At 58.2% G+C, this 27786-nt stretch overlaps 3 protein-coding genes and 1 pseudogene across 7 annotated transcripts; 2 read left to right on the top strand and 2 right to left on the bottom strand.

Annotated features, from left to right (window-relative positions):
• Positions 1–186: 186 nt before the first annotated feature.
• Positions 187–5587, top strand: TIGD5 (tigger transposable element derived 5). The gene has a single exon (XM_033202336.1). The coding sequence runs from the start codon at positions 251–253 to the stop codon at positions 2180–2182; it is 1932 nt and encodes a 643-aa protein (XP_033058227.1). The 5' UTR covers positions 187–250; the 3' UTR covers positions 2183–5587.
• A 928-nt stretch (positions 5588–6515) lies between these two features.
• PYCR3 (pyrroline-5-carboxylate reductase 3) lies at positions 6516–14331 on the bottom strand. 3 transcript variants are annotated; one of them, XM_033202343.1, is made up of 7 exons: positions 11795–14331; positions 11167–11284; positions 10564–10951; positions 9239–9418; positions 8800–9012; positions 8397–8489; positions 6518–8218 (listed from the first exon to the last, which is right to left on the bottom strand). In XM_033202343.1, exons 3-7 carry the CDS (start codon positions 10594–10596, stop codon positions 8036–8038), a joined length of 702 nt encoding a protein of 233 aa, XP_033058234.1. In that variant the 5' UTR covers positions 10597–10951; positions 11167–11284; positions 11795–14331; the 3' UTR covers positions 6518–8035. The 3 variants fall into 3 exon arrangements, with proteins under 3 accessions (XP_033058235.1, XP_033058234.1, XP_033058233.1); XM_033202342.1 differs by lacking the exons at positions 10564–10951; positions 11167–11284 and adding an exon at positions 10421–10485; XM_033202344.1 differs by lacking the exons at positions 10564–10951; positions 11167–11284 and having other exon boundaries at positions 6516–8218; positions 11795–11933.
• Positions 14332–14454: 123 nt separating this feature from the next.
• Positions 14455–19440, bottom strand: TSTA3 (tissue specific transplantation antigen P35B). 3 transcript variants are annotated; one of them, XM_033202340.1, is made up of 11 exons: positions 19286–19440; positions 18373–18529; positions 17917–18031; positions 16602–16730; positions 16439–16512; positions 16134–16267; positions 15978–16042; positions 15583–15649; positions 15356–15435; positions 15032–15131; positions 14455–14790 (listed from the first exon to the last, which is right to left on the bottom strand). In XM_033202340.1, the coding sequence occupies exons 2-11, from the start codon at positions 18516–18518 to the stop codon at positions 14735–14737; spliced, it is 966 nt and encodes a 321-aa protein (XP_033058231.1). In that variant the 5' UTR covers positions 18519–18529; positions 19286–19440; the 3' UTR covers positions 14455–14734. The 3 variants fall into 3 exon arrangements, with proteins under 3 accessions (XP_033058231.1, XP_033058232.1, XP_033058230.1); XM_033202341.1 differs by having other exon boundaries at positions 19240–19355; XM_033202339.1 differs by having other exon boundaries at positions 14941–15131; positions 19240–19313.
• Positions 19441–19622: 182 nt separating this feature from the next.
• LOC117079092 overlaps positions 19623–27786 on the top strand; it is a 45690-nt pseudogene continuing 37526 nt past the window's right edge.

Here is a 27786-nt window from a genome sequence, read left to right on the forward strand (position 1 = left end):
CCCTGCGTCTCGAGGCCAGTGGTGTCGCCGGTGGGGCGGGGCCGGAGGCCGGCACGCGCCGAGTGACGCACGAGGTGGCCAGCGCGCAGGCGCGGGGCGGGGCGGGGCCGGGCTGGGTTAGCGCGCGTGCGCCCGCCAAGCTGCGGGACAAAGGGGAGGGACCCGCGCGGCCCCGCCCCCGAGTGCCCCGCCCCGAGCGGCCGGGCGTGTGGCTCCCGAGACCCGCGGCACCGGTCTGGCCGCCGCCGCCATGTACCCCGCGGGACCCCCGGCCGGCCCGGTCCCGCGCCGTGGCCGCCGTCCCCCGCCCGGGCCCTCCGCGCCCGCCCCGGCCCCCGTCCCCACTGCACGGCCACCGCCCCCCGCGCCCGGGCCGCGGCCCCGCGTGGCCGTGAAGATGGCCTTCCGCAAGGCCTACTCCATCAAGGACAAGCTGCAGGCCATCGAGCGCGTCAAGGGCGGCGAGCGGCAGGCCAGTGTGTGCCGCGACTTCGGCGTGCCCGGTGGGACGCTGCGCGGCTGGCTCAAGGACGAGCCCAAGCTGCGCTGGTTCCTGGAGCAGTTGGGCGGCGAGGTGGGCACTCAGCGCAAGAAGATGCGGCTGGCCAACGAGGAGGAGATCGACCGCGCCGTGTACGCCTGGTTCCTGGCACTGCGCCAGCACGGGGTGCCGCTGTCTGGGCCGCTCATCCAGGCGCAGGCCGAGGCCTTCGCGCGCCAGATCTACGGGCCCGAGTGCACCTTCAAGGCCAGCCACGGCTGGTTCTGGCGCTGGCAGAAGCGCCACGGCATCTCCAGCCAGCGCTTCTACGGCGAGGCCGGGCCCCTCGCCCCGGGCCCCGCGCCCGGCCCGCCAGTCAAGGAGGAGCCCGCGCTGCCCTCCGGCGCCGGCCCCCTGCCCGACCGCGCCCCGGTCCCGCCGCCCCCCGCCGAGGGCGGCTACGGCGACGAACAGATCTACAACGCCAACGTCACAGGCCTCTACTGGAAGCTGCTTCCGGAGCAGGCTGCGCCCCCGGGCGCAGGGGACCCTGGAGCAGGGGGCTGCGGCCGGCGATGGCGGGGCGACCGCGTAACGGTGCTGCTGGCCGCCAACCTGACCGGCAGCCACAAGCTGAAGCCGCTGGTCATCGGGCGGCTGCCGGACCCGCCCAGCCTGCGCCACCACAACCAGGACAAGTTCCCGGCCTCCTACCGCTACAGCCCCGACGCCTGGCTCAGCCGTCCGCTGCTGCGGGGCTGGTTCTTTGAGGAATTTGTCCCGGGCGTCAAACGCTACCTGCGCCGAAGCTGCCTGCAGCAGAAGGCCGTGCTGCTAGTGGCCCACCCGCCCTGCCCAAGCCCAGCTGCCAGTATGCCCGCCCTGGAGGACAGCGAGGATGCCCCCGTGCGGTGCAGGCCGGAGCCCCTCGGCCCCCCGGAGGAGCTGCAGACACCGGATGGCGCTGTGCGGGTGCTGTTCCTGTCCAAAGGCAGCAGCCGGGCACACATTCCCGCACCGCTGGAGCAGGGCGTGGTGGCCGCCTTCAAGCAGCTGTACAAGCGCGAGCTGCTACGGTTGGCTGTGTCCTGCGCCAGCGGCTCCCCGCTGGACTTCATGCGCAGCTTCATGCTCAAGGACATGCTCTACCTGGCCGGCCTCTCCTGGGACCTGGTGCAGGCGGGCAGCATTGAGCGCTGCTGGCTGCTGGGCCTGAGGGCCGCCTTCGAGCCCCGGCGGGGCGAGGACAGTGCTGGGCAGCCGGCCCAGGCCGAGGAAGCTGCCGAGCACAGCAGGGTGCTCAGCGACCTCACTCACCTGGCAGCTCTGGCCTACAAGTGCCTGGCTCCCGAGGAGGTTGCAGAGTGGCTGCATCTGGACGATGATGGGGGTCCGCCCGAGGGCTGCCGGGAGGAGGTGGGCCCAGCCCTGCCCCCTGCAGCCCCTCTGGCCCCAGCCAGCCTGCCTTCTGCCATTGGGGGAGGAGAGGAGGAGGAGGAGGCCACCGAGTATGGAGGGGCCTCAGTGCCCACTGCCGGGGAGGCCGTGCGCGGGCTAGAGACAGCTCTGCGGTGGCTGGAGAGCCAGGACCCCAGAGAGGTGGGGCCACTGAGGCTGGTGCAGCTGCGCTCACTCATCAGCATGGCCCGGAGGCTGGGGGGCATCGGGCATACCCCAGCAGGTCCCTATGACGGTGTGTGACCAGGCCAGCCCAGTGACCTTTCTCCTGCTGCACTTGGAGGGAGGGGACACACACAGTCTCCCATCTCCCCTCCCCCGGGGTAGCCCACCCCATGGGTACAGGGGGTTCCAGGAATCCAAGTCCAGCCTGGCTTGGAGGAGCTCTGTTGGTGAGAGGTTGCCCTGCCTCACTGGCACCCCAGTCTCCTGGGGGCCCAGCTGGAAGAGGCCCGGCCCATTCTCCTCTCAGGGCAGGCACATATGCGGGGCATACAAGGCACAGCACCTGTGGGAACAGGTGACTGTGTTCCCGCTCTGGCCCCTGTGGGGCTGGGCCTCCACCCCTGCACCAGTCGAATGCACTGGATGAGGGCCGACACTCCTGTCTGCTGTCGAGCCCTGGTGCTATGTGGCCCCAGAGCCACAGCGCAATCATCTCAGTGGCAAAGCACACCACTTGGTTCTATTTTTTTTTAAACACATTAAATCTGTTTTTAAAGATACTCTTCAGAGGGGCCGTGAGAACGGGGGCCAGGTGGGCTGGTCTCGGGCCGCCCTGCGGTTGCTATGGAGGTCAGAGGCCCAAAGTACTGGAGCATCACTGTGGAGTAGGGAGGGATAGAGCCCCGTATTCGGGGTTTCCATAGGTTCCGGGTGCAACCGCGAGATGTAGAGTTCGGTTTCCTTGGATTTTTAGTTTTCCCTAAGAAAACTCTGGTCTGAACAGATCTCTTACTCCATGGGATTGGCAGCTGCCTGGATTTGCGCCCTGGTGACTTGTCCAATGGCAGGAGGGTTTCCCCCGCTTCCTCATCAGCCACAGACCATTTTTTCCAGTCCCAGGGCCCAGAGCCACTTGACATACCTGGAAGCAGGCCCTGGCACTGACAGCCACCAGGTCAATATGCAGTACCACCGTCTGTGGGCTCTTCTCCCCACCCTCGGACTTTTCTGCCTCCCGGGACTGCCAAGGATGTGGCTGACAAGCTGCTCCTGGGAGGCCTAGTTGGAAGGGAGTAAAGGGTCCCAGGGCCTGTCCAACCTGGTTCTGTTCTGCTCCGGCCAGGTCTAGACCTAGAGTCCTAGTTGGACTGGGGCCGGGGATGCCCATGCCTCCCCAGGTAGGGTGGGAAATGCCTTTGCAGAGATGCTGCCTGAGCTGGTGTGAGGGGCAGGGAGCTGGCCTGCTTGCCTCCAGGTGTTGGCCCCTCATCCCCACCTGCCTCCAGTGTCCTCCTAGCAGTGGGAACCTTGAAAACCCGGAGTTGTGGAGTGCAGGGCAGCCTGGAGGTTTGCACAGGGAAGGGAAGGGCTGTGCACCAGCTTGGCAGTGGGGCAACTGCAGGGAATGTCCCCCAAAAGTGACTTCTATACAGGTCCAAGAACAAGCAGTTCCTTGGAACTGTCTCCAAGTCAAGCAACACATACATATATATGTATGTATCTCTGTCTCAAAATCTGAGAGCTCAGCGAGGGTGTGGAAGTTTTGGGAAGAAGAAACAGACTCCCTGAGCAGAGCTCAGGGCAGCAGCTCCAGGCATGCCTGCTGAGCCCATGAGGCCACCCCCACCTACAGGAAGAGCCTCTGGCCTGAACTGCTGGGGATGGGCTGCAGAAAGCCTGAGACATTTGGGCCAGCACCTTCCAGGGGCCCAGGCACCCAAGGCGGGGACACCACCTCTGCTCTGCCAGGCCTGCCTCCAAGGCTCTGAGGAGGAGCTGACTTCACTGGCCACGGTGCCAGTGAGGGCTGCACACCTGGGCCTTGTCCGCAGCCTGGGCAGCTCCTGGTGCTGCCCTTCAGCCCAGCTACTCATTGCCGCTGCCTCTTTTGTGAGGCTTTCATCTCCAACCTTTCTTCCCATCTCAGCCCTTTTGTTGGCCTGGGTACCAGGACGCTGGCATCGGTACTGGCAGGCCCGCTCCTCTCATTGGGGTGGCTCTGGCCTGTCCCCCAGTACCTGGACGGTCACTTTCTATAAATAAGGCAGCACTAATTTTTGCTATAAGAAAAAAGAGGCCGGGCGCAGTGGCTCACGCCTGTAATCCCAGCACTTTAGGAGGCTGAGGCGGGTAGATCCCCTGAGGTCAGGAGTTCAAGACTAGCCTGCCCAACGTGGTGAAAACCCCATCTCTGCTGAAAATACAAAAATTAGCTGGGCATGGTTGCAGGTGCCTGTAACCCCAGCTACTCGGGAGGCTGAGGCAGGAGAAATGCTTGAAGCCGGGAGGCAGAGGTTGCAGTGAGCCGAGATGACACCATTGCACTCCAGTCTGGGAGACAACGAGATTCCGTCTCAAAAAAAAAAAAAAAAAAAAGCAGGTGCAAGCTGGTGGGGACACCAGAAGCCTACCAAGAGTGGATCTGCCTGCTGGCATTTACTAGGAGGGGAACACCCCTAAACAGGGCTTAAAAAGCATCTCCCTAGCACGGGGTGTGCTAGCACAGGGTGCTATGCGGCAGAGGCTCAGCTGCTGGGCCCTGCTGCTGAGAAGGCTGCTCTGCCCACGCCTGGTCCCGTGGGCAGTGCCAGCCATGGATCCCTGCTATCCTGGGCTGGAACCTGGGGCCCTGTCCCAGCCCTGCCTGCAGCTCACTAACCCTCTCTGGGTTCTGCTCAGTGTCTGAAGTGATGGGAAGACCCCGGGGTTGGTGGCTGTAGTGGACCCCGGGGGTGGTGGAACCCTTTGGGAGGCCAAGTGTTCTTTCCCAAAGCTGCACGGTTGCCGCTGCCTGCGGGGTCCTGGCTGTGGGCAGACGGCAGGGTGGGGTGAGGCTACGTCTACTTTCTCTAACAGCCATGGCTGCCTGCGGGGCCTGGTCTCTCACTGGCAGATTCTGCACATTCCCTGCAGGCACAGGGGTGGGCAGGGGTGCCTGTGGCCTCGGAGGTGCAGCCAGCTGTCCTCAGCTCGGATGGCCCACAAGAGCCCCCAGCTCCTGTTCACTGCTCTTCCAGCTAGTGATCCCTGTGTCACCGTCAGCGTCATCGGAGCTCCTGGGCTTGGCGCGGCTGGAGAAGGGAAGGTGCTGAGGAGGGCAAGATGAGCGCAGGTTTTGTTGAAACCACCCGACCTGCATTTTCAGGGGGATAAGGCCACTGCCTTGGCCCAGGGACCTGCAGGCTTAGGGGACCCCTGGATGTCCGCTGAGCTGCGGATGAAACATCACAATGTGGTGGGAAAGGAAGGGGGACACCCCTAGACTAGGGGGTGGTCCTGCAGGGATCCCAACCCCTTACCTACCTAGTTGAGATGCCCATGGGGAGCAACCCCAATGGCACGTCAGAGTCCCTGGGCTTGCAGGGTCATGCTCTGTTGAGGCCCTTCCTCTAACTGGCGAGCTTGTTTACAGCTGAGCTTGCCTGGTCAGATGGGCCCAGTGGCTTTATCTAATAAAGGCTGGACATGTCCGCTTTATGAGCATCTCTGTTTTGAAGTCGTATTTTTTAACTCTTGATCCAATGCTTGGATCAGGAATACCCCCTAGATTAATCGGGGCACAGGGCATAAAACTGCAACACTGATTAAAGATACCATAATCATATCCATCGTTTTCTATCTTAAAGAACCGTTTTTGCCTGGCAGTAAAAGGCACAGGGGAGGCCTGGCTGACCACGATGCTCCCTGCCGTGCCCTGAGAACCTAAGCCTGTGTCTTTGTCACAGGTCCTCACCAGCTGGGCCAGGAGTGGCTGGATTGGGCTCTCCACCTCCCGAACTGAGCTCACCTAGTACCTAGGGCTGTCCGAGGTCCCGGGGGAGACAGGTGTGGGCTCAAAATCAATGACTTCTCCTTGCAGATGGGCTCAGAGTGAACGCAGGTGGCCCTCAGAAGGGCGGTCTACGTTCCTTTAGGGGGCCACCTGTGCCAGACCCCAGGCTCCCAGACCTGCCCAGGCTTGGCACACCGTCCCCTGGGGTAACTGTGCAGGGGAGACTATTCCATGCCCAACAAAGCCCCCAGGTGATGTAGAGGCCTGCAGCAGGCATGGGGCCTGCACCCTCACTACCTGACACCTGTCCTTGACCAAGGTTGTGGGCCTCAGCTTAGATGGGGCAGGCATTGGACCTTTTTTTTTTCCCTAAGACAGAGTCTTGCTGTCACCCAGGCTGGAGTGCAATGGGGCAATCTTGGCTCTCTGCAACGTCTGCATCCTGGGTTCAGGCAATTCTCCTGCCTCAGCCTCCCAAATAGCAGGGATCACAGACACACGCCACCATATCCGGTTAATTTTGTATTTTAGTAGAGATGGGGTTTCTCCATGTTGGTCAGGCTGGTCTTGAACTCCCAACCTCGTGATCCGCCCGCCTTGGCCTCCCAAAGTGCTAGGATTACAGACATGAGCCACTGGGCCTGGCCCGGAACTTGGTTTTATTCACCTCTGGTGAAACATCAGCTCACTTGGTGCTCTCCGGCATCTTTATTCCCATCTCCTTAGGCTGACCCTGACAAGTGCCAGGGCCAGGCTTGGACCAAGTAGTGGACTGAGTCAGCCTGCCCCGGGAACCAGGCGGGGGAGGGAGCTTACGGATGGGCTAGGCTCGGGGGAGTGAGGGAGCAGGTGGAGGGCAGATGTCTGTCACCACAGAGGCAGCTGAGCATGAAGGATGGAGCGTGCTGCTGTCCTGCAGGTGCCCTTAGCCCTGTTTTGCACTGGGGGATTGATCTGCCCAGGCACACAGGGAGATGGCACAGCAGAACCCGCTGCCCAGCCTCGCTGAGGGCATGCTCCCCACCTCGCCTCCAGAGGCTGCTGGGTGGAAGCTGAGCTGCAGCAGTGGGGGCCAGCGTGGGACTGGAGGTGCAGGTGAATCTTGTGGGGCAGGGGATGGAGCTGAGACTGCCTGGCCTGGGCCCTCCCCACCCAAAGGCCCTAGAACCCTAGCCTTCAATCCTGGAGCTTTGCTTCTCCCCCAAGTCCTGGCTTTCCTGACCTGCTGTCTTTTAGGGACATGTGGAGAGGACAAGTCCTGCTGTCAGAGGCCAGTGTAGTGGTGCCAGAGCCACGGGGCATTCCAGGACCCCTGACCTAGGTGAGGGGCAGGAGGCCCAGAGCCACCGGCCACTTGTCAGGAGCTTAGAATCAGGAGGAAAGAGGGAGACTGCATCCCAACTAAAGCCAGGGGTCTGCATTTGTCCTGGCTGGCCAGGGCCACCCTCTCAGACCTCAAGCCGCCCCACCTACCACTGCCCGCCTGGTGCCACCCCAGCACTGCTGAAGACCTGGCCCAGCAGTTCCTCCTCTTCAGCAGAGGACGAGTACACCCACCACAGGCACCCGCTTCTCTGGGCTGCAGGGCAGGCTCCAGCTCCCTGTGGGGGCCCCACCCACAGCAGGCCAGGGCCCCTGGCTTTACTGCAGGGGAGAGGGTCTCTTGTGTAGACCCCATATGGCTCATGCCCCCTAGAGCTGAGATGAGGCAGCTGGCCTGGCTGTAGCTGCATGGAGCCACCTGGAAAGCCAAAGGCAAGCCCCGGTTCCAGACCAGGCACTGGGCCAGCCATGCCTGTTACCATAAGTTCTGTTCATGGCCTTAACCATGAACAACTTGCCCATGTGGGCAACTGACCAAGATGCCATCTCTTGGGCCCCTCAGAACCTATGTTGCAGCGAGGAGGGCTCACTGCAGCAAGGGGCGGGGCAACCACCACGGTGCCTTCTGCTTACCAGGGAAAGAGGAGTGTCCCCACTAGTCAGGGCTCCCCTGCCTGCTGGAACCTCTCAAGTCCTGCCCCCTGCATTTCCCTGTGTGGGGGGAGAAGGAGTGGTAGGAGACCCTCATGCAGGAGGGAGGGAGCCACAGTCCTCAGGGGAAGGGGCACAGGGAGAGGTGGGGGCACAAAGGTAGGCAAGGATGGCCAGAGCCCAGCCTACTTTCTGCTGAGCTCCCTGGCCCGGCAGGTGGCGGCCTCCACAGCGCTCATGGTGGCTGCTCGCAGCCCGCCCTGCTCCAGGGCATGGAGCCCATAGATGGTGGTGCCACCCGGGGTGCACACATCTGAGCGCAGCTGGGCTGGGTGTTGGCCCTCATGCAGCAGCATCTTGGCCGTCCCCTGAGGAGAGTGTTAGAGCCTGGTGACCGGGGGAGGTAGCCCGGTCCCCACTGTGCAGCCTGCCTTGTTGCATCCCCCAACTTTGGCCCCAGCTTCTAGAGCCTGCTGTTTCCCTGCCTGCTGGAAGTGGTACAGGCCTGGGCCTTCCCAATGTTCCCCAGAGGCCACCCTCACTCACCAGCAGGGTCTGGGCAGCGATGCGGTGGGCCAGGCTGCTGGGCATGCCCATCTTGACAGCGCCTTCGGCCAGGGCCTCAGAGAATGCACACACCTGTAGCAGCAGCATGGGGGGGGGGGGGATAGGTGTCAGAGCCTGGGGGCTCAGAACCTTCAGGAACAAGGCCCAGAGCACTAGCCATGGATGGCCCGAACTAAGGCCTGAGCCCAAGGGTCTGCAAAGGGGCTGGTCTCGAAGATCCCCAGGGCAGTGAAGTCCCAGGGACAAGCAGAGCTCCCAGTGGGCCTGGAGACCAACCATGCAGGCCTCAAGGTTGGACTCTGAGGGCAGAGGCTGTCAGAGGGACTTGGGTGGGCCCCTCTTTGCCAAGGGTGGGGCGGGGGATGGATGAGGCAATACTCACGAAGGCCACGCCACTGCCACTGAGGCCAGTGTGGATGTCGACGTAGGCTTCAGGCACCTCCTCACACCGCCCACAGGCCTCCAGCAGATGCTGCAGGACCTTGGTCTCGCTGCTCCCCACGTGGCGGCCCCGCGCCATCACCATGGCCCCTTCCTGGACCACACAGGGCAGGTTGGGCAAGACGCGCAGCACCCGTGTGTTTGGGGGCAGCAGCTGGCCGGAGAGAGGTCAGAATCAGGGAGTCTGTAGGACTGGGCCCTGCTGGGAGGCCTCCAGCATCTGCCTCCCAGGTACAGCACCAGGAGGGAACCCTAAGCCCAGACACTTGACCCAGGTGGGCCACCTGGCCACCTCAGGCTCTCTGGGGGGCTACCTGCCACCCAAGCCCGGCCAGCAGAGCCTATGCTGGGATCAAGGCCTTAGCCCAAGGGACACTCACCTCCTCCAGGGTGCTCAGAGACACCCCAGCAGCCACGGACACCAAGATGTGTTCAGCAGTGACCACAGGAGCCACCTCTGCCAGGACAGCTGGCAGGATGTGGGGCTTGGTGGCAAAGATGACGAGCAGGCAGCTCTGCAGCACCTCCTGGTTGGAGTGGGTGGTCTGGCAACCCAGAGCCTGTGCCAGGGACACCAGGACCAGGCCTCAGGGGCTGTGTGAGTGGCACACCCTCTCCACCACAGCCCTTCCTGCTGGAGGCCACACATGCCCATGGGTCCCACTGCATGGGTCTCTCCCATTGCAAGTGTCTAGAACACCCCAACTTCTCCAATGCCCAAGACTCACCCAGACTAACCCTGCTCCTCACAGGCCATCCTGATGTCAGCGCCTTCCCAAGCCCTGAGCCCTCCATCCGCAGGAAATGTCTGTGACCACCACCCCAGCATGCACACACACACATGCACATGCATGCACTCACGAGCATGTACTCACATATACACACGTGCAGACACATGTACTGAGCACACATACACACGTGCACATGCATGCACTCATGAGCACACACATACACACGCATGCACTCACGAGCATGCATTCACATATACACACGTGCAGACACGTACTCACGAGCACAAATACACACGTGCACATGCATGCACTCATGAGCACACATGTACACACACATACACACGCATGCACTCACGAGCACACACGTGTACACACACCCACTCACGAGCATGCACTCGTGTACACGCACGCACTCATACACATGTGCGTGTGCACACACGAGCACATACGTGCACATGAATGCACTCACGACCACATAGGTGCACATGCATGTACTCACGAGCATGCACTCACACACACATGTACACACACACAGTGACATACACACACTACACGTGCAAACGCACGTGAGCATGCACTCACATATACACACGTGCACATGCATGCACTCGCGCGCATACACACACACACACAAACACTTTGCTTTGGCCCTCCACAACCTTACTTTCCTCCTGGCCTCTCATCTCCCTTTCCCCAGCCCAGACCAGCCAGTCTCCAAACTTCAGCTAAATAAACCACCCATCTCTGGCTTTAATAAATGTCTTAGTGGGACAGGAATCAAGAGCTATCCTGGGCTCTGGAGGGTATGAAGAACCTGGGCTCTATGCTCACTTGAAAGTGACATAAGTTCCTGTCTGTTGGTGCACTGGCCACTATGTGCTGAGCTTCCACTTTTCCTGGAAAGAAAGGAAAAGGAAGAGGGGTTGGTGAGGGGATGGGATAGGATGGCAGTGAGAGGAGAGGGAGGAGCTCACCTGGCCTCTCAGGCTCAGCCACGCCGGGCCCATTATGGGGCCCCTCCTGGCCTCAGGAACCCAAAGCAGGATGCACCATTCACTGGGCCCAGGCAATCATATCCATTGATTCTACTTGGCAGTCAATGCCCCTGACTGCTGCTGGGTGTGGAGGCCAGGAGCTGGCCTCGTTGGTGAGGACACAGATCCCTGGGGCCTCTGTCTCCAGGGAAGGGAAGGCTGCCTGGAGCAGAAGAGGAACACCAGGCCTTGGGGGAGTGTGGTGGGTACAAAGGCAGCTGATTGGCCACAGAGGGCCCAATGGGGGCCCAGGTTCCTCGGGAGGGAGAGTCTGCGCTGGGATGTCCAAGAATAGGCTAAATGCCTACTTGGTAGAAATCATCTGCTTCTGTGGGGTAGAGGGGTGGAGAGATTGGGTTAGATTTTGGTAAGGTCGAACAGGAAGACAGAAGTGTATACTACAACCTAAACCCACAGCAACTAATCATGACAGTGCCAGCCATACACACCAGTACTAGGCTCAACATTAGACATATTGTCTCATTTAACCGGTACAGCTCTGGGAGGCATGTGGTACTGCCGGGTTTCACAGGTAAAACTCACAGTAAGCTATTTCCTGATGGATCTTGATTCTTCTGGACCCTGAAGTATGGCTGAAGGCAGAGAGCCAAGAGTCACCCAGCTCTCCCTACCCACAATCTGCAGAGAGGCTTCTAAATCCCTGGAGAAGTATATGGTCAGCATAAATATCCCGGCCATAAAGCAGTGTTTCTCAACAGGGGATGACTTTACCTGTCTCCTCCCCCGACCCAGGGGACATTCGGCAGTGTCTGGAGGCATTTTTTGGCTGTCACAACATGGGGGTGCTACTGGCACAGGATGGATGGTCTGGCCCAGGTGTCCCTAGAGCTAAGGTGTCTGGGAGAGAAGCCCTGCTGCTCGGAGAGGGGCTGGCGCGCAAAGAGAACATCAGAGGCTGGAAGAGGTGAGCCTGGCCAAGGCCACGCGGCCAGGAAGCCGGTCACGGAAGCGGCACCTAGCCACGTGTAACTCAAATCTTCCCGCAGCCACGTCAAAAAAGTAAGAGGAAACAGGGGTGACTCCGGCTGCACCCAGCGGAGCTGAGACCCGAGTGGCTGGGCTCGCGCCTCCGGCCCCACTCTCGCGGCAGGACACCTCCCACAGGGCTACTCCCACGCCAGGCCGCAGACCCAGCCCCGCGCCGCCCCACCTGCTCTGATGAGGCCCTGCGCGATGGCCCCCGCCATGCGGCCCGCGCCCACGAAGCCCACGCGCCGCGTAGCCGGCCCCGCAGCCGCCATCTTGTCGCCCCGCTCCAGCCGGCTTTTTGTCCGCACTCGACTGGTTCGCAAGGCGCGGGAACCCCGCCTCTCGCTGCTTATTGGCCCGAAGAGGCTAGGCCTCTCTGTCCATTGGCTGAGGGAAACTGGGGGCGGGGCCGGCGGAGCGCCGAGGGGTCCCGGTCGGGCGTGCGAGGACCGGCTCTTGCTTTTTCCGGAGGGGAGGGGTCGCGAAGCGGGTTGCGGGGCTGGTCCGGAGGGTGCGGTCACTGAGGTCCAGCCGACGACAGACGGTGGAGCCGCGGGGAAGCACGAGGGGTGGAGGCCCAGGTCACGGAGAGCTGGCCGGGTTCAGGGGCCTGAGATCGACGGGAAGGGGAGGGGACAGTCGGGAAGGAGGGGGCGTCATTTTTAATGACACAAGGAAAATAAGGCTTGAAGGTCTGAGTGCGATTTTGTTTTCATCATCCAATCTAAGGCCGCATGTTACAGATGTTATTTTCTTCTGAAGCCTTTGACATTTTCTAAGCTCTTCAGTAATGAAATCCTCTCATTGATTCAACATTTACTGTGCAGCTGCAGCCTCTGGGCCCTGCTCTGGGCCTGGGCAAGGCCACCCCACAGCAGCAGATGGGACAGGCTGGACCCCATCCTGCAGCCCTGCTTGTTGGCTGTGTAGACGGACTACAGTCAGCACACACGAAGGACGGCCAGAGTGTCAAGGCTCTGAAGCAAATGACAGAGAAGGATAGAAAGCCACCAGGAGGCTGCTTCGGCCACCGTGGCCAAGAAATGTGGGTGGTGGACACTTTGCACCAGCGTACAGTGTCAGCAGCTGTCTCTCCTGCTACCTTGGATCCTGCCAGCCCCTTCCCACACAGACTCCCTGGATTTTCTCCCAGGCCCCCTGGGCCAGTGATGGCTTGGGACCCAGGCTATGGGGAGGTGAAAGGGGCCAGAGGCATCCAGTGCCATGCCGTCATACATAAGGACAAAGCTCATCATAAACAAGTACACTGAGTTGAGGTGAAGGAGGGGTGCTGGCTGAGTGCCCAGGGCCACAGTGAGTAAAAGAAGGCCCAGTCCTGTTCAGCTTCTCCGTCCCATGCCGAGCCGGGCTTCTGAACATCCGTTGGGAGCCCTCAGCTGACCTGGACACCCAGCCACCCATGGCTTGTGTCCAGGGCACCTCTGCTCTTGGCTGGGCTTCTTCCCACTGTTCCTCACCTGGCAGATCCAAGTGGCCACACAGGCACCACCCTCTCCAGGAGGCCTTTCCTGAACCCCCACATGGGCAGAGCCTTTATCCACAAAGGGCTGGTGCCAGGGGATACACTGTGAACGAGGCCAACCCACCTCCTGGAGCTCCAGGTCCTGGGATGTTGGCATGAGGGGTAGGGGTTGAGGCGGGACTCCCAGAAGTTTGCAGACAAACAATCCCAGCAGGGCAGGGTGGATGCTCAGAGAGGGGCTGAGATGGTGCTGTCAGGGAAGGTGTTTGGAGGCTGGGCCACCTCAGCTGGGGCCTAAAAGGTGGGGAGGCCTTGACCCAAGAGGAGGCCAGTCTCGGGGGAGGCCTAGAGGACACCTTGGCTTGCCTGACACAAAGGGGCAGTGACAGATAAGGTGAGTGGTTGGCTGGGTGCAGGACACAGGTCTGGACTCAGTGCCGGGACAGGGAGGACACACCAGTGCTGCCCAAATTAACAAAGGAAGAAGTGAAGCAGCAAGCACTACCTGCAGCCAGAAGGCATCCTGTGTGTGAAGACAGCACAGGGCGCCCAGGAGAGGGACCCTGAGAAGAGGCGAGCCCAGGGCTGGGCCAGGAGCCAGGGAGGGTGTCTGGGTCCTAGGCATGGGGGACCAGAGGGTTCTAGCCTAGAGGCTCCCTCTGTACAAGGTGCTGAGAAAGGGGGTGACGGGCAAGCTGGGGCCTGGAGCCCAGTGCTCCTGGTCCATACCCCAGCACCACCCTGCCTGGGTGAGGCACTGTCCTGGGAACCATTCTGGACTTTGCTGTCTGCGCTCTGAGAAGGGGGGGGAAGAAATGACACCCCACCTCTGGTGACTGGAGCTGACCTGTCCAGCAGGCAGCTGTCCCTCTCCATGGGACGAGGCCAGGTGGGGACCCACACCCAAGCCTGAGAGCCACAGAGATGAGGGGCCAGGCCAGGGGAAGCCTGAGCCACCGAATCATCAGCCTGCCCTCAGATCCACCCGTGGGCCCAGCTTGGCTGGCTCACTAGATGTTTCTGGCACACTAGACGTTTCCCCACAGCTCTCAGGCTGAGGCAGGGAGGCCCTAGTGAGCTCAAGTTACTCAGGCCTGCAGGTGGCCACATGTGGAGGGGCTAGGACTGACCCTGCCCTGCACATCCTTGTCCACGCCAGTCTCATTGCTGCCTGCCTGCTGCCTGCCCACATGCGTGCCTTTCCATCTCCAGCTTCTGCAGCCTTTCCACCCCAGGGGGTCACCAGCTCTCAGGGGGCTGAACAGCAAGCCAGGGGGACAGTGGGTACCAGGGCTGGCCAGGCTCGGGGGCAGTACCTGGGTGTGGGGCATGGCTCAGCACAGAGCTGCCAAGCCCAGGCCTGTGAAAATGCAGTTTATTGGCTCCCAGGAAGTGGGACACAGGATCAGAGTGGACATGCGCAAGGCCGGGGGCCAGTGTGGGGAGCAAAGCACCGGGCCTGCCCGGGCCCTGGTTTCCCTGAGGACTGATGTGAATGGGGGCCCCACTGGATAGATGCTTGGGGCTGCAGAGCGGATGGAATGTGGGCCCAGGTGGTGCCCTCAGCTCCTGGCAGGGTTGATGGGTGGTGGCTCTGCCAGCCGATGGTCCGCTGGTACCTGCTCCTGCCTTCCAGCCTCATTTCCGGGCCTGCTCGTAGTTGTCAGTGAACCAAGCACAGGTCTCCTTCACCGCTGCAGAGGTGGGCAGGTGAGGGCCATGGGCAGGGAGGGCCAGGGCCACATGGGAGGAAGTGGGGGGAGTCCCAGGGACAGGGAAGTCACCCCTCTGAGCTTTGGTGTCCCACCTCCAGGGCAGTATAGGCTCTGAGGGGGGTGCCTCACCTCTGCCCTGGTAGGGAGCATGAAGGAGAGGCTGGGGCAGGCCAGCAGGTGTGGGGGCCACCACGTGGAGGGCTGTGGGGTCGGGGCTCACCCTGCTTGAAAGGTGTGAACCGGAAGTCGGGCAGGTAGGTCCTCAGCTTGCTGTTACTGGCTGTCTTCTTCAGCTGCCCATCCGACTTGGTTGTATCAAACTGCATGCTTGGTCAAGGCCACAGCGAGGAGCACCTCCACTCCCAGCCCCCGCAGCTTGCCCTTGAACCTCTGCCATTCCCAGGGATCACAGCAGAGCTCCTCCGCCTGCCAGGGTGGGCATCCTCCCTCCACAGTGTCTCACCCACGCTGGCCCTGTGCCGGGAGCACATGGAGCCTGCCAAGGGGCCCCCGTCCAACCCCCAACACTGGAGCCAGAGGATACGGTGACCTCCCCATGGAAGTCCATGGCGTCCACCACCGCCTCGGCTGCCTCCTTGATGGAGACCTCATCTTCCTCGCCCACTGTGGGGAGCCACCGGGTCAGGCCTCCCCTTGCTGCCCCCCAACTGCTCATGAATATTCCTGCTCCCACCCCTCAGCCAGCCTCCCAGGACAGCCTTGGATCCTGTCCCACCATGGAGGAAGGGGGCTGAGGGCTGCGGTGCCCACCTGAGAGGATGATGGGCTCCACTTCATTGTACTCCCGCAGGACCCAGATAAAGAGCTGGGCCAGGTCCTACAGGTCAGACAGGTAGGGTCAAGAGACCATAGGTATAGCCACAGGTCCCCTCTCCCAAACACCCCTGCCGGGGAGTCCATACTGTTGTCCTTGTTCGGTGGGGGCTCAGCCTGGGGACCAGGGGTCCCTCCTTTCTCCCTGGGAGCTCAGAGCTACACCAGTGACTCCTGGAAACAGGAGGCTATGGTGCCTCACGAGAACCAGAGATGGTTCCTCTTGGAGCTCAGCCCAGACTCTCCTGGTCTGAGGCTCCCTCCTGCACCGCCTCCCCGACAGCCCAGCAGGGGCAAGTTCTCTGGGGAGAGCTATGCCTTCCTTTACACACCAGCGAGTATATGAACTGCCTCCGCGGCTTCCCGGTACCCCACACCGTCAGGGCCGAGCCGCTGCCTGCAGATTCGGGGAGGGAGCAGGTGTCAGAGGCACTGGGTCACCTCCTCTCGAGCTGAACCCTGGAACCCCGTCGGGTGGACGCACTCACTCTTGGCCAGGTGCACCTTGTGGATGAGGCCAGGCAGCACATGGCCATCCTCGATGTTGAAGTTGTCGTGGGGCCCAAAGACATTGGTGGGGATGACAGCGGTGAAGGTGCAGCCGTACTGCTGGAAGTAGGCCCTGCGGAGGCACAGTGTCTCCTGCCCTCGTCCTGGGCCCGCGATCCCACCCCAGGCTGCTGCTGGCCTCTTACTGAGGCTGGCACGAAGACCCGACCCGGCCGGCCCCACCCGCCCCTGGGGGCCCTCTCCCCCACTCCTGGCTGGGCCTCAGCAGGGCGGGTGTGAGGACCTGTTCTGCACGTCGATCATCCTCTTGGCATACGAGTACCCAAAATTGCTGCTGTGGGGCGGCCCATTGTGGATCTGCGGGGGCGGGAGAGGCAGAGGCCACTACTTTCTGGCCCCGCCCACAGGCTCCCCAGCCCCGCCCACAGCCAGGCCCCGCCCCTCACCATGGTCTCGTCTATCGGGTAGGTCGTCTTGTCAGGGAAGATACAGGTGGACAGGCAGGACACCACCTTGCAGGCGCCCACCTCGAAGGCCGAGTGCAGGACGTTGTCGTTGATGTGCACATTTTTCCTCTGCAGGGTGAGGTGGGGACCGATCAGGCTCCCCAGCTCAGATCCTAGCCCTTACTTGCTCCTCCAGATGCAGAAGTGGAGATATACCCTGGCCCTTCAGCCATGGTAGGACCCAAACATGCCCATCCTAACCCTTTTGGGACAAGGTGAAGCCTTTGGGCTTACAGACACCACTGCTCTCCAGCCCCACCAAGGCTGGAGGAGGGGCTGGCTCTGCCTTCCAGTGTGAGGAGAAAACCACACCCCCAGCTCAGGGATGGGCCCCACACAGGAGGCTGCTGAGGTCAGGGCAGGTAGTGGAAGCTGGGAAGGAGCCCAATCTGGCCCTGGGCTGGGGCTTCCACTACATGGGGAACAGGGCAGTCTACTTCACCACCCTAGAGGAGCTCCCATCTGGCTCTGCCTCCCAGGATTAATGAAGCCTGCCCTTGCAGGTCCCCTCCGCAAGCCCCACTTCCTGTGCATGAACTAGACATGGCATGGCTGGAGCACTGGGACTGGTCTTGGGAGAAGGGAGAGGTGGTGGCCAGGCAGCCTGCTGGGAAGGCCGAGACATCGACAAGGAGGGCTCTGGGGTGACAGGGCTCTTGGGCAGAATCTGGTCTGAGCCTCTGCTGACCCTAGTGCCTCCTGCACTTAGCAAAGCCAGCTAAGGCAAGGCTGCTGCCTAGAGACCTGTGGGGTGAACCCTCCGGGACACAGCTAGCCATGGCAGGGCTCTTACACCACGCCCCCTTCCCCCAGGCACAGGTAGCAGATGCACAGAGCTCTGTTTACACCCCTGCACCCCGGAGCGTGCGGTGGGCCCAGCTCAGGGAAGCTGGGCCAGTACAGTCCTGGGAGCCAGAGGCTCCAGAGGCCCTGGGGACTCAGGGGGCAGGAACCAGCTCCTAGTCCCACGTGGCCTCTGGCTCCTTTCAGCTTCTCAATGCTGCAGGTCAGCTCCATGGCTTTTCCTTGTGGGCCAAGTGCCTCCAGGTCCACCTGCATTGCCCCTCTGTCCACAGTACCAAGTGTGAGTGACTAGGGGTCCCTCAGGGGCTGCCCCCACCAGGCTGTGCCAAGCCCTGATCCTCAGGGACTTCCTGGTGTGGGAATGTGGGCCTGCGAGAGTGGGAAGGCCGCCAGGAAGTTCCCAGAACCTGGGATCCTGGTTTCCAGTGCTTGCTGGGCCACCCTCACTTACCCAGAAGTCCAAATTGTATTTGATATTCCGGAACAGGCCCCCCACCATTGCAGCAAGATGGATGACATGCGTGGGTCGGACCTTCTCAAACAGGGCGCGGGTCTGTGCTGCATCCCTGTGGGGAGCCAGGCTGTCAAGAGGCTCTGGAGGGAACCAGCACTCCAGGGTTAGGTGCTGAGCGCAGGGACTGGGTGGGACTATGGCAGGAGGAACAGTGAAAAGGGAGGGTGGCCCCAGGGCCTGGCTGGTGTGAGGGTGCAGGCTTCCAGGAAGAGATGGGAGGGTGTTGGTCCAGGAACACAGCCAAGCACACCCAGGCCAGGCCAGCCACCTGGCAGGAAGGACCCAGACACACAGCTACTGCTAGACTCAGGAACAGGCCCAGCCTGGAGCTCTTAGTTCTGGGGTCAGGGGTAGGATGGGGAGGAGGGCTGATCTCGGGATGGGCTCACTCACGTGAGATCGGCGTCTTTGGAGGAGACAAACACCCAGTCCTCTCCAGGAAGTCCAGCTCCATCTGCTACTACCTTCTGGATGGCTTTGCCTACCAGCCCAGAGCCCCCTGTCACTAGAATCCGCATGGAACCCTGGGGTTCACCCATGTCAGTTGCACCTGTAGTGTCAAATTGTGGGAGGCCGAGGCCATTATGCTCCCATCCTTTGGAACCTCACTCTTCTGTGGCAACTGGCACAGAGTGAGGCCCTCAGGGTGGGGACATAGTCCACTGGCAACCAGAAAGACCCAGCTGGACAGAGGCACCCCCTCGTCGCAGCCCTGTTCCCCAGGGAGCCCTCAGCCTACTCAGGGGTCCTCGGGGTCCTGAGCTACCAACCAGCCCAGAGCAGCTGGTCCCAACCCACGACCCCCCACTGGGCCGATAAAAGGTCCATTCTTCTCCCCTCTGGCTGATAAGAGGGGAGGCAGACAACCCTAGGACTGGGGCTCCTGGCGCAAGTCGTTAACACGGCTTGCAGCCAAAGCCCGCATGCTAGGGACAGGCACGAAGCGGCGCCTGTGTGCAGCCCACGCCCACTTGAGGCTGGCTGGTGGTCCTGGAGAGCCCTGGCCAGCCAGATTCCTCCAGGGCAGGACAGGCCTTGGGGCGCAGCCACCCTCAAGGATCCTATACTGGGAGCCGAAAACCTGCTCGGGCTCTGCGGCAGAGCCCCAGGACCAGCTCTTACGGGAGGGGGCCCTGCGCAGGCATCGCGTGGCTCCCAAGCACGCAAGGAGATCTCACCACAGCCGGACCCCCTACCACGGCCCCAGGCTGCCCCCACGCCCCTCGATCCCAGACCCCCACAGCGTTCCCTGACTCTCACGGAGTATCCAGGGCCCAGGGTGAGGCTGAGTCCGGTGCCACCTCACCTGCGTCCAGCCCCACCGCCGGCCCCCCAACAGCGGCTTCCGGCCGGGTGTGCTCCGAGTACGCGCGACGCCAGGTGGGGGGCGGGGTCGGGGGGGGGGGGGAAGCTGGGGCGGGGCACTCTGGGAAATGGAGTCCCGGGGGCGCGCAGCGTCCCGGGCGCTGCTGGGACTTGGAGTCCGCGGCCGCAAAGCCGCTTGGGAAGCGCCGTCTCAGCCTCGTGGGCGCTGGGGCCAGGCGGGCTCACGCTGCGGCGTCTCCCTCGGTTCCCCTTCCCTCCCGGGGTTCCACCCCGGAATCCGCAGACCTCGCTCTGCAGCCGTCTGGATTCCGGCCGCGATGAGGAGCCCGGGTTGTCGTCCCAAACCCGTGCGCTGTCACCCGCGCCCACGGGGACGCCCAGGCTCGGGCAGCAAGCAGCAAACAACCCCAGAGTTACGGCGGGTCACGATGGGTGACAGTGGGTCACCGCAGTTTAAGGAGGATCACAGCGGATCACGATGGGTCACGGCGAGTCAAGGAGGGTCGTGGCGGCTCACAGTAGGTCCCACGGTCGCGCTGCCAGCCGCCAGCTGCTTCTGCTCTCGGCTCAGAGCCCAGTCCTGCTGTCTGGGGCGGGAGGGGGTGGCAGCCCGGCCCTGGCATCGGGAGGCCCCCGTCAACGTCTTCCATCGGAGTGCAAGCATTTAAAAGCAGTCACGGCCAAGCGCGATGGCTCAGGCCTGTAATCCCAGCACTTTGGGAGGCCGAGGCGGGCGGATCATTTGAGGTCAGGAGTTCGAGACCAGCCTGGCCAACATGGTGAAACCCAGTATCTAATAAAAAAAAAAAATTAGTCCGGGGTAGTGGCGCGCGCCTGTAATCCCAGCTACTCGGGACGCTGAGGCAGGGGAATCGCTTGAACCCGGGCGGCGGAGGTTGCAGTGAGCCGAGATGGCACCACCGCACTCCTGCCTGGGCGACAGAGCGAAACTCCATCTCAAATAAAAGCAGTCACTCAGGCTGACAAGGGTCAGGGAAATGTGGTCCGTCCTGCCACCTTAACATCTTGCTATGAAAGGACGTTTCATGATGCTTACGTTTAAAGACATCCCTAAAGTGATGGCTTTTATCTGATCGGAAGTCAGCAAAACATTAGAGATGACTGAAGTGAGTCGCTGCTGGGCATGTCCACCTGCTCTGGTCATGGGCAGGCAGCATTGCTTAGTGAAGACTTCATAATTTCTAAATTATTATATATTTCTTCCATAAAAATTGTTTTATCGTCTTCATTTCAGCAAAGTTACTAATTATGTTATTAAAAAGTCACATAATTTGTATTCTACTGACCGTAATGTCCAATTACACAATCTTTCTTAAGCCATTGTACTTTTTTTTTTTTTTTGAGATGGAGTCTTGCTCTGTTGCCCAAGCTGGAGTGCAGTGGCCTGATCTGGGCTCTGCAAGCTCCGCCTCCTGGATTCCCGCCATTCTCCTGCCTCAGCCTCCAGAGTAGCTGGGACTACAGGTACTGCCACCATTCCCGGCTAATTTTTTGTATTTTTTAAGAGACTGGGTTTCACCGTGTTAGCCAGGATGGTCTCGATCTCCTGACCTCGTGAACCGCCCACCTCGGCCTCCCAAAGTGCTGGGATTACAGGTGTGAGCCACTGCGCCCGGCCTGTACTTCTTTTTTGTTTTCGGAGATGCAGTCTTGCTGTGTTGCCCAGGCTGGTCTCAAATTCCTGACCTGATCACTGGAATTCAAGCAATCCTCCTGCCTTCACCTCCCAAAGCTCTGAGATTACAGGCCTAAACCACTGCACTCGGCTTGTACTTTTCTTTTAAAAATTGGTTCCGCCGGGAGTGATAGCTTACGCCTGTAATCCCAGCCCTTTGGAAGGCGGAGGTGGGCGGATCACCTTAGGTCGGGAGTTCGAGACCAGCCTGAGCAACATGGAGAAATAATGTCTCTACTAAAAATACAAAATTAGCTGGGCGTGGTGGTGCACGCCTGTAATCCCAGCTACTTGGGAGGCTGAGGCAGGAGAATCGCTTGAACCCTGGAGGTGGCGGTTGCAGTGAGCTGAGATCCTGCCCCTGCACTCCAGCCTGGGTGACAGAGCAAGACTCTGTCTCAAAAAAAAAAAAAAGATTCAATTTGGAGGCTTTTCTGTTGAGTCAGTAGAAACTGAAATTATCAAAGAAATCCATAATTCCTTTTTTTTTTTTTTTTGCATGTTTCTCATGCCTCAGCCTCCCAAGTAGCTGGGACTACAGGTGCGTGCCACCACACCTGGCTAATTTTTGTATTTTTAGTAGAGACGGGGTTTCACCATGTTAACCAGGATGGTCTCGATCTCCTGACCTCATGATCCGCCTGCCTTTGCCTCCCAGAGTGCTGGGATTACAGGCGTGAGCCACCATACCTGGCCTCCATAATTCCTTCCTTCCTTCCTTCCTTCCTTCCTTCCTTTTCCTTCCTTCCTTCCTTCCTTCCTTCCTTCCTTCCTTTCCCTCCCTCCCTCCCTCCCTCCCTCCCCTTCCCTCCTTCCTTCCTCTTTCTTTTTTGAGTTGGAGTCTCACTCTGTTGCCCAGTCTGGAGTGCAGTGGGGTGATCTCAGCTCACTGCAAGCTCCGCCTCCCGGGTTCACGCCATTCTCCTGCCTCAGCCTCCAGAGTACCAGGGACTACAGGCTCCCGCCACCGCGCCCGGCTACTTTTTGTATTTTCAGTAGAGATGGGGTTTCACCGTGGTCTCAATCTCCTGACCTCGTGATCCGCCCGCCTCGGCCTCCCAAAGTGCTGGGATTACAGGCTTGAGCCACCGCGCCCGGCCAGCAACAGTCTTTCTTATGCTCCTTCAGACTTCCCAATGCTGGAGTATTATAAACAAAAACAAAGGCCGGGCGCGGTGGCTCAAGCCTGTATTCCCAGCACTTTGGGAGGCCGAGACGGGCGGATCACGAGGTCAGGAGATCGAGACCATCCTGGCTAACACGGTGAAACCCCGTCTCTACTAAAAATACAAAAAAAAAAACTAGCCTGGCGAGGTGGCGGGCGCCTGTAGTCCCAGCTACTCGGGAGGCTGAGGCAGGAGAATGGCGTGAACCCGGGAGGCGGAGCTTGCAGTGAGCTGAGATCCGGCCACTGCACCCCAGTCCGGGCGACAGAGCGAGACACCGCCTAAAAAAAAAAAAAAACAAAAACAAAAACAAAAAAAGCAGGAAGATAGTTTGTTTGTTCACATCTCTCTTTAATTGGCCCTATACCTTAATCTCTAACAGCCAGAAAATCCTTTATCCTAAAATTAGCTTAGGATTATTTATGTGAGAATTTTCTCCTTCATAGTCACATGAACATTTTGTGCCCAATTTCCCATATTTTATTGGTATGCCACTCTTGTGTATTTCATGTGCAGCTTTTTCAGTTTAGAAAAATATTTTCTCTAAAATTAAAGAAATGTGTTTTAAAATCCTTTTGAAAGTGAACTTGTCAGTTTTTCTACTTGGGTTTTGTGGAGCTTTCTCTAACATTATTCATGACCTACAGTTCATATCAAATAGCTGTGGCAGTGAAAATTCAGAATTAATTTTGTTTCCCATGAAAGACAATTGGGTATTCATCTGGGCTTCCCACATCATTTCCCTTCTCCCTCAGAGCTTCTCAAATCCTGTTTACATTGTATCTGATTCCTTCAACAAGTCACTATTCCTATTCTGTGTCCAAGCACAGAAGGGTTCAAGGTCAAAATGGATCCAGATTTCTTCAAGATGTTCCACTGCTGGGCTCACTTAAGAAATACTGGGCCGGGTGCAGTGGCTCATGCCTACAATCCTGGCACCTTTGGGAGGCTGAGGCGGGAGGATCCCTTGAGCCCAGGAGTTTGAAGCTGTAGTGAGCTGTGATTGCACCACTGCACTCCAGCCTGGGGACGGAGTGAGAACTTGTCTCTTAAGAAAAAGAAAAGATATTAATTGCATTTGTAATTTTGAAATGTTTTAAGGCAGCAGTCCACAACCTTTTTGGCACCAGGGTTTTGTGGAAGACATTTTTTTCCATGTACCGAGGCAGGGGTGGTTTCAGGGTGAAACTATTCCACCTCAGATCCTCAGGCATTAGATTCTCATAAGGAGTGCACAACCTAGATCCCTTGTCTGCACAGTTCACAGTAGGGTTGGTGCTCCAATGAGAATCTGATGCCACCAATGATACCAGAGGAGGCAGAGTTCAAGCCCAAATGCTCACTCACCTGGCCTCACCTTGTGCTATGTGGCCCGGTTCTTAACAGGCCATGGACCGGTACTGGCTCACAGCCTGGGGGTTGGGGATCCCTCTTCTAAGGAGTATCCTGGTCTCAGATGTGCAGTTGAATCTACACAATGTGCCAGGCCGGTAATTTACGCCTGTAATGACAGTGCTTTGTGAGGCTGAGGTGGAGGTATCACCCTTGAGGCCAGAAGTTTGAGACAAGCCTGGTCAACATAGTGAGACCCCGTCTCTACAAAAAATAAAAAATTAGCCAGAGGCCAGGTTGGGCGTGGTGGCTCATGCCTGTAATACCAGCGCTTTGGGAGGCTGAGGCGGGCAGATCACGAGGTCAGGAGATCAAGACCATCCTGGCTAACACAGTGAAACCCTGTCTCTACTAAAAATGCAAAAGTTAGCCAGGCGTGGTGGAGTACACCCGTAATCCCAGCTACTCAGGAGGCTGAGGCAGGAGAATCACTTGAACCCAGGAGGTGGAGGTTGCAGTGAGCCAAGATTGCACCATTGCACTCCAGCTTGGGCAACAAGAGCAAAACTCCATCTCAAAAAAATAAAAAAAAAATTAGCCAGAGGCTGGGCACGGTGGCTCACACTTGTAATCCCAGCATTTTGGGAGGCTGAGGCGTGCAGATCCCCTGAGATCAGGAGTTCGAGACTATCCTGGCCAAAATGGTGAAACCCTGTCTCTACTAAAAATACTAAAAAAAAAAAAAAAAAATTAGCCAGGCATGGTGAGGGGCGCCTATAATCCCAGCTACTTGGGAGACTAAGGCATGAGAATTGCTTGAACCCGGGAGGCAGAGGTTGCAGTGAGTCGAGGTTGTGCCACTGCACTCCAGCATGGGCAACAGAGTGGGATTCCGTTTCAAAAAAAAAAAAAAATTAGCTGGATGTGGTGCTGCATGCCTGTGGTCCCAGCTACCTGGGAGGCTGAGGTGGGAGGATCACTAGAGCCCAGGAGGTCGAGGCTACAGTGAGCTATGATTACACCACTGTACTCCAGCCTGGGCTAGAGTGAGACTCTGTCTCAAAACAAACAAAAAATCCCAATCTTCCAGGTGTGGTGACTCACACCTGTAATCCCAGCGGTTTGGGAGGCCGAGGTGAGTGGATCACCTGAGGTCAGGAGTTCAAGACCAGCCTGACCAACATGGAGAAACCTCCGTCTCCAGTAAAAATATAAAAATTAGCTGGGCATGGTGGCACATGCCTGTAATCCCGGCTACTCAGGAGGCTGAGGCAGAATTGCTTGAACCTGGGAGGTGTGGTTGTGGTGAGCCAAGATTGTGCCATTGTACTCCAGCCTGGTCAACAAGAGTGAAACTATATTAAAAAAAGAAATTGTGCCATAAATGGCATAAATAATACTTGTGCTGTTTCAACCCCAAGTCCTGGCTGTTCACCTTTTAATTTATCCCCATTTTCCCCCATCTCAGCTCATGCTCATAGGTTTGCCTTCAAAAATCTCTTAAATCAGTGTATCACATTTGAGATTAAAAAGTATCTTTTTTACTTAATTCAAACTGTAAAATCAATGAAATACTCATGAATCTCAATTTCTTTTCATTTTTGGAAGTTCATCAATATAGACAAAAATCTTGTTTGTTCAACATGACTTGGCATTGCACAATCTGATTAAGTTTAGTAACTAATTTAAAAATAATGTTGATGTTTGTTGTCTATGAGGGTGTACCCTGCCATTAGATATGCGCACAGCTGTTTCATAATACCTCCAAAGTCTTTTTTTTTTTGAGGCGGAGTCTCATTCTGTCACCCAGGCTGGAGTGCAGTGGCACGATCTCAGCTCACTGCAAGCTCCGCCTCCCGGGTTTACGCCATTCACCTGCCTCAGCCTCCCGAGTAGCTGGGACTACAGGCGCCCGCCACCACGCAAGGCTAATTTTCTGTATTTTTAGTAGAGACAGGGTTTCACCATATTAGTCAGGATGGTCTCGATCTCCTGACCTTGTGATCTGCCCGTCTCGGACTCCCAAAGTGCTGGGATTACAGGCGTGAGCCACTGTGCCCGGCCAATACCCCCAAGTCTTTATTTTATGATAGTGTCTCTTTTGAGGGGCGAGGGACTGCAGAGCAAAGGACTATCAAGCACACAGCAAAACGGATAAATATAAAAGGACTTTGAAAATTTATTTTTGGGCCGGGCGCGGTGGCCTCAAGGCCTGTAATCCAGCACTTTGGAGGCCGAGACGGGCGGATCACGAGGTCAGGAGATCGAGACCATCGGGCTAACACGTGAAAACCCCGTCTCTACTAAAAAATACAAAAACTAGACGGGCGAGGGTGTGCGGGCGCCTGTAGTCCCACCTACGGGGGGAGGCAGGAGAATGGCGTAAACCCAGGAGGCGGAGCTTGCAGTGAGCTGAGATCCGGCCACTGCACTCCAGTCCGGGCGACAGAGCGAGACTCCGCCTCAAACAAAAAAAAAAAAAAAAAAAAAAAAAAAAAAAAGAAAATTATTTTTGAAACCAAACATTTATACCTCATACCCATTAAGATGGTTACTATTAAAAAGAAAGAAAATGGAGCCAGGCACGGTGGCTCACGCCTGTAATCCCAGCACTTTGGGAGGCTGAGGCGGGCAGATCATGAGGTCAAGAGATCAAGACCATCCTGGCCAACATGGTGAAACACTGTCTCTACTAAAAATACAACAAAAAAAAAAAAAAAAAATTAGCTGGGCATGGTGGCGCATGTCTGTAATCCCAGCTACTCAGGAGCTGAGGCAGGAGAATCACTTGAACCCGGAGGTGGAGGTTGCTGTGAGCCAAGATCACACCACTCCACTCTAGCCTGGTGACAGAGCAAGATTCTGTCTCACAAAAATAAATAGAGACAGATAGAGAAAATGGCTGGAGGCCGGGCGCGGTGGCTCAAGCCTGTAATCCCAGCACTTTGGGAGGCCGAGACGGGCGGATCACGAGGTCAGGAGATCGAGACCATCCTGGCTAACACGGTGAAACCCCGTCTCTACTAAAAAATACAAAAAAAACCTAGCCGGGCATGGTGGCGGGGCGCCTGTAGTCCCAGCTACTCGGGAGGCTGAGGCAGGAGAATGGCGTAAACCTGGGAGGTGGAGCTTGCAGTGAGCTGAGATCCGGCCACTGCACCCCAGCTGGGCAACAGAGCGAGATTCCATCTCAAAAAAAAAAAAAAAAAAGAGAAAATGGCTGGGTGCAGTGATGCACACCTGTAATCTCAGCAGGTGTGCCTCCCTCTTGGGAGGCCGAGGCGGGCGAATCAGTTGAGGTCAGGAGTTTGAGATCAGACTGGGCAACTTGATGAAACCCTGTCTCTACTAGAATACAAAAAATTAGCCGGGCGTGGTGATGGGCGCCTGTAATCCCAGCTACTGGGGAGGCTGAGGCACAAGAATCACTTAAACCCAGGAGGCAGAGGTTGCAGTGAGCCAAGATCACATCACTGCACTCCAGCCTGGGCAACAGAGCGAGACCCTGTCTCAAAAATAAATAAATAAATAGAAAATAAGTGTTGGGGCGGGACACGGTGTCTCACACCTGTGATCTCAGCACTTTGGGAGGCTGAGGCAGGCGGATCACTTGAGGTCAGGAGCTCAAGAACAGCTTGGCCAACATGGTGAAACTCCTTCTCTACCAAAATACAAAAATTAGCCGGGTGTGGTGGCGGGTGCCTTAGTCCCTGATACTCAGGAGGTTGAGGCAGGAGAATCACTGGAACCCAGGAGGCAGAGGTTACAGTGAGCCAAGATCGCGTTGCTATACTTCAGACTGGGCAACAGAGTGAGACTGTCTTCCAAAAAAAAAAAAAAAAAAGAGAGAAAAGAAAATGAAAGTGCTAGCAAGAATATGGAAAAACATTTGTGCACTGCTGTTGGGATGTAAAATGGTGTGGCTGCCATCACCATATGATCCAGCAATCCTGCTTCCCAGTATATTCGAAAAAGAAGTGGAAGTGGGGACTCCAACAGATATCTGTGTGTATCCATGTTCATAGCAACGTTATTCACCAGAGCCAGAAGGTGGCAGCAGCCCGAGTGTCTATGGAGGGATAGAGCCAAAGGTGGCATCTACACATGTGGAATATTCAGCCTTAAAGGAGGGAAATTCTGACACCTGCTACACCATGGATGAACCTTGAGAACCTTATATTAAATCAAATAAGTCAGTCACAGGCCGAGTGCAGTGGCTCTTGCCTATAATCCCAGCACTTTGGGAGGCTGAGGTGGGAGGATCACTTGAGCCCAGGAGTTTGAGAC

Source organism: Trachypithecus francoisi, unplaced genomic scaffold (assembly GCF_009764315.1).
Source record: "Trachypithecus francoisi isolate TF-2019V2 unplaced genomic scaffold, Tfra_2.0 Lachesis_group7, whole genome shotgun sequence".
Lineage (NCBI taxonomy): Eukaryota > Metazoa > Chordata > Mammalia > Primates > Cercopithecidae > Trachypithecus > Trachypithecus francoisi.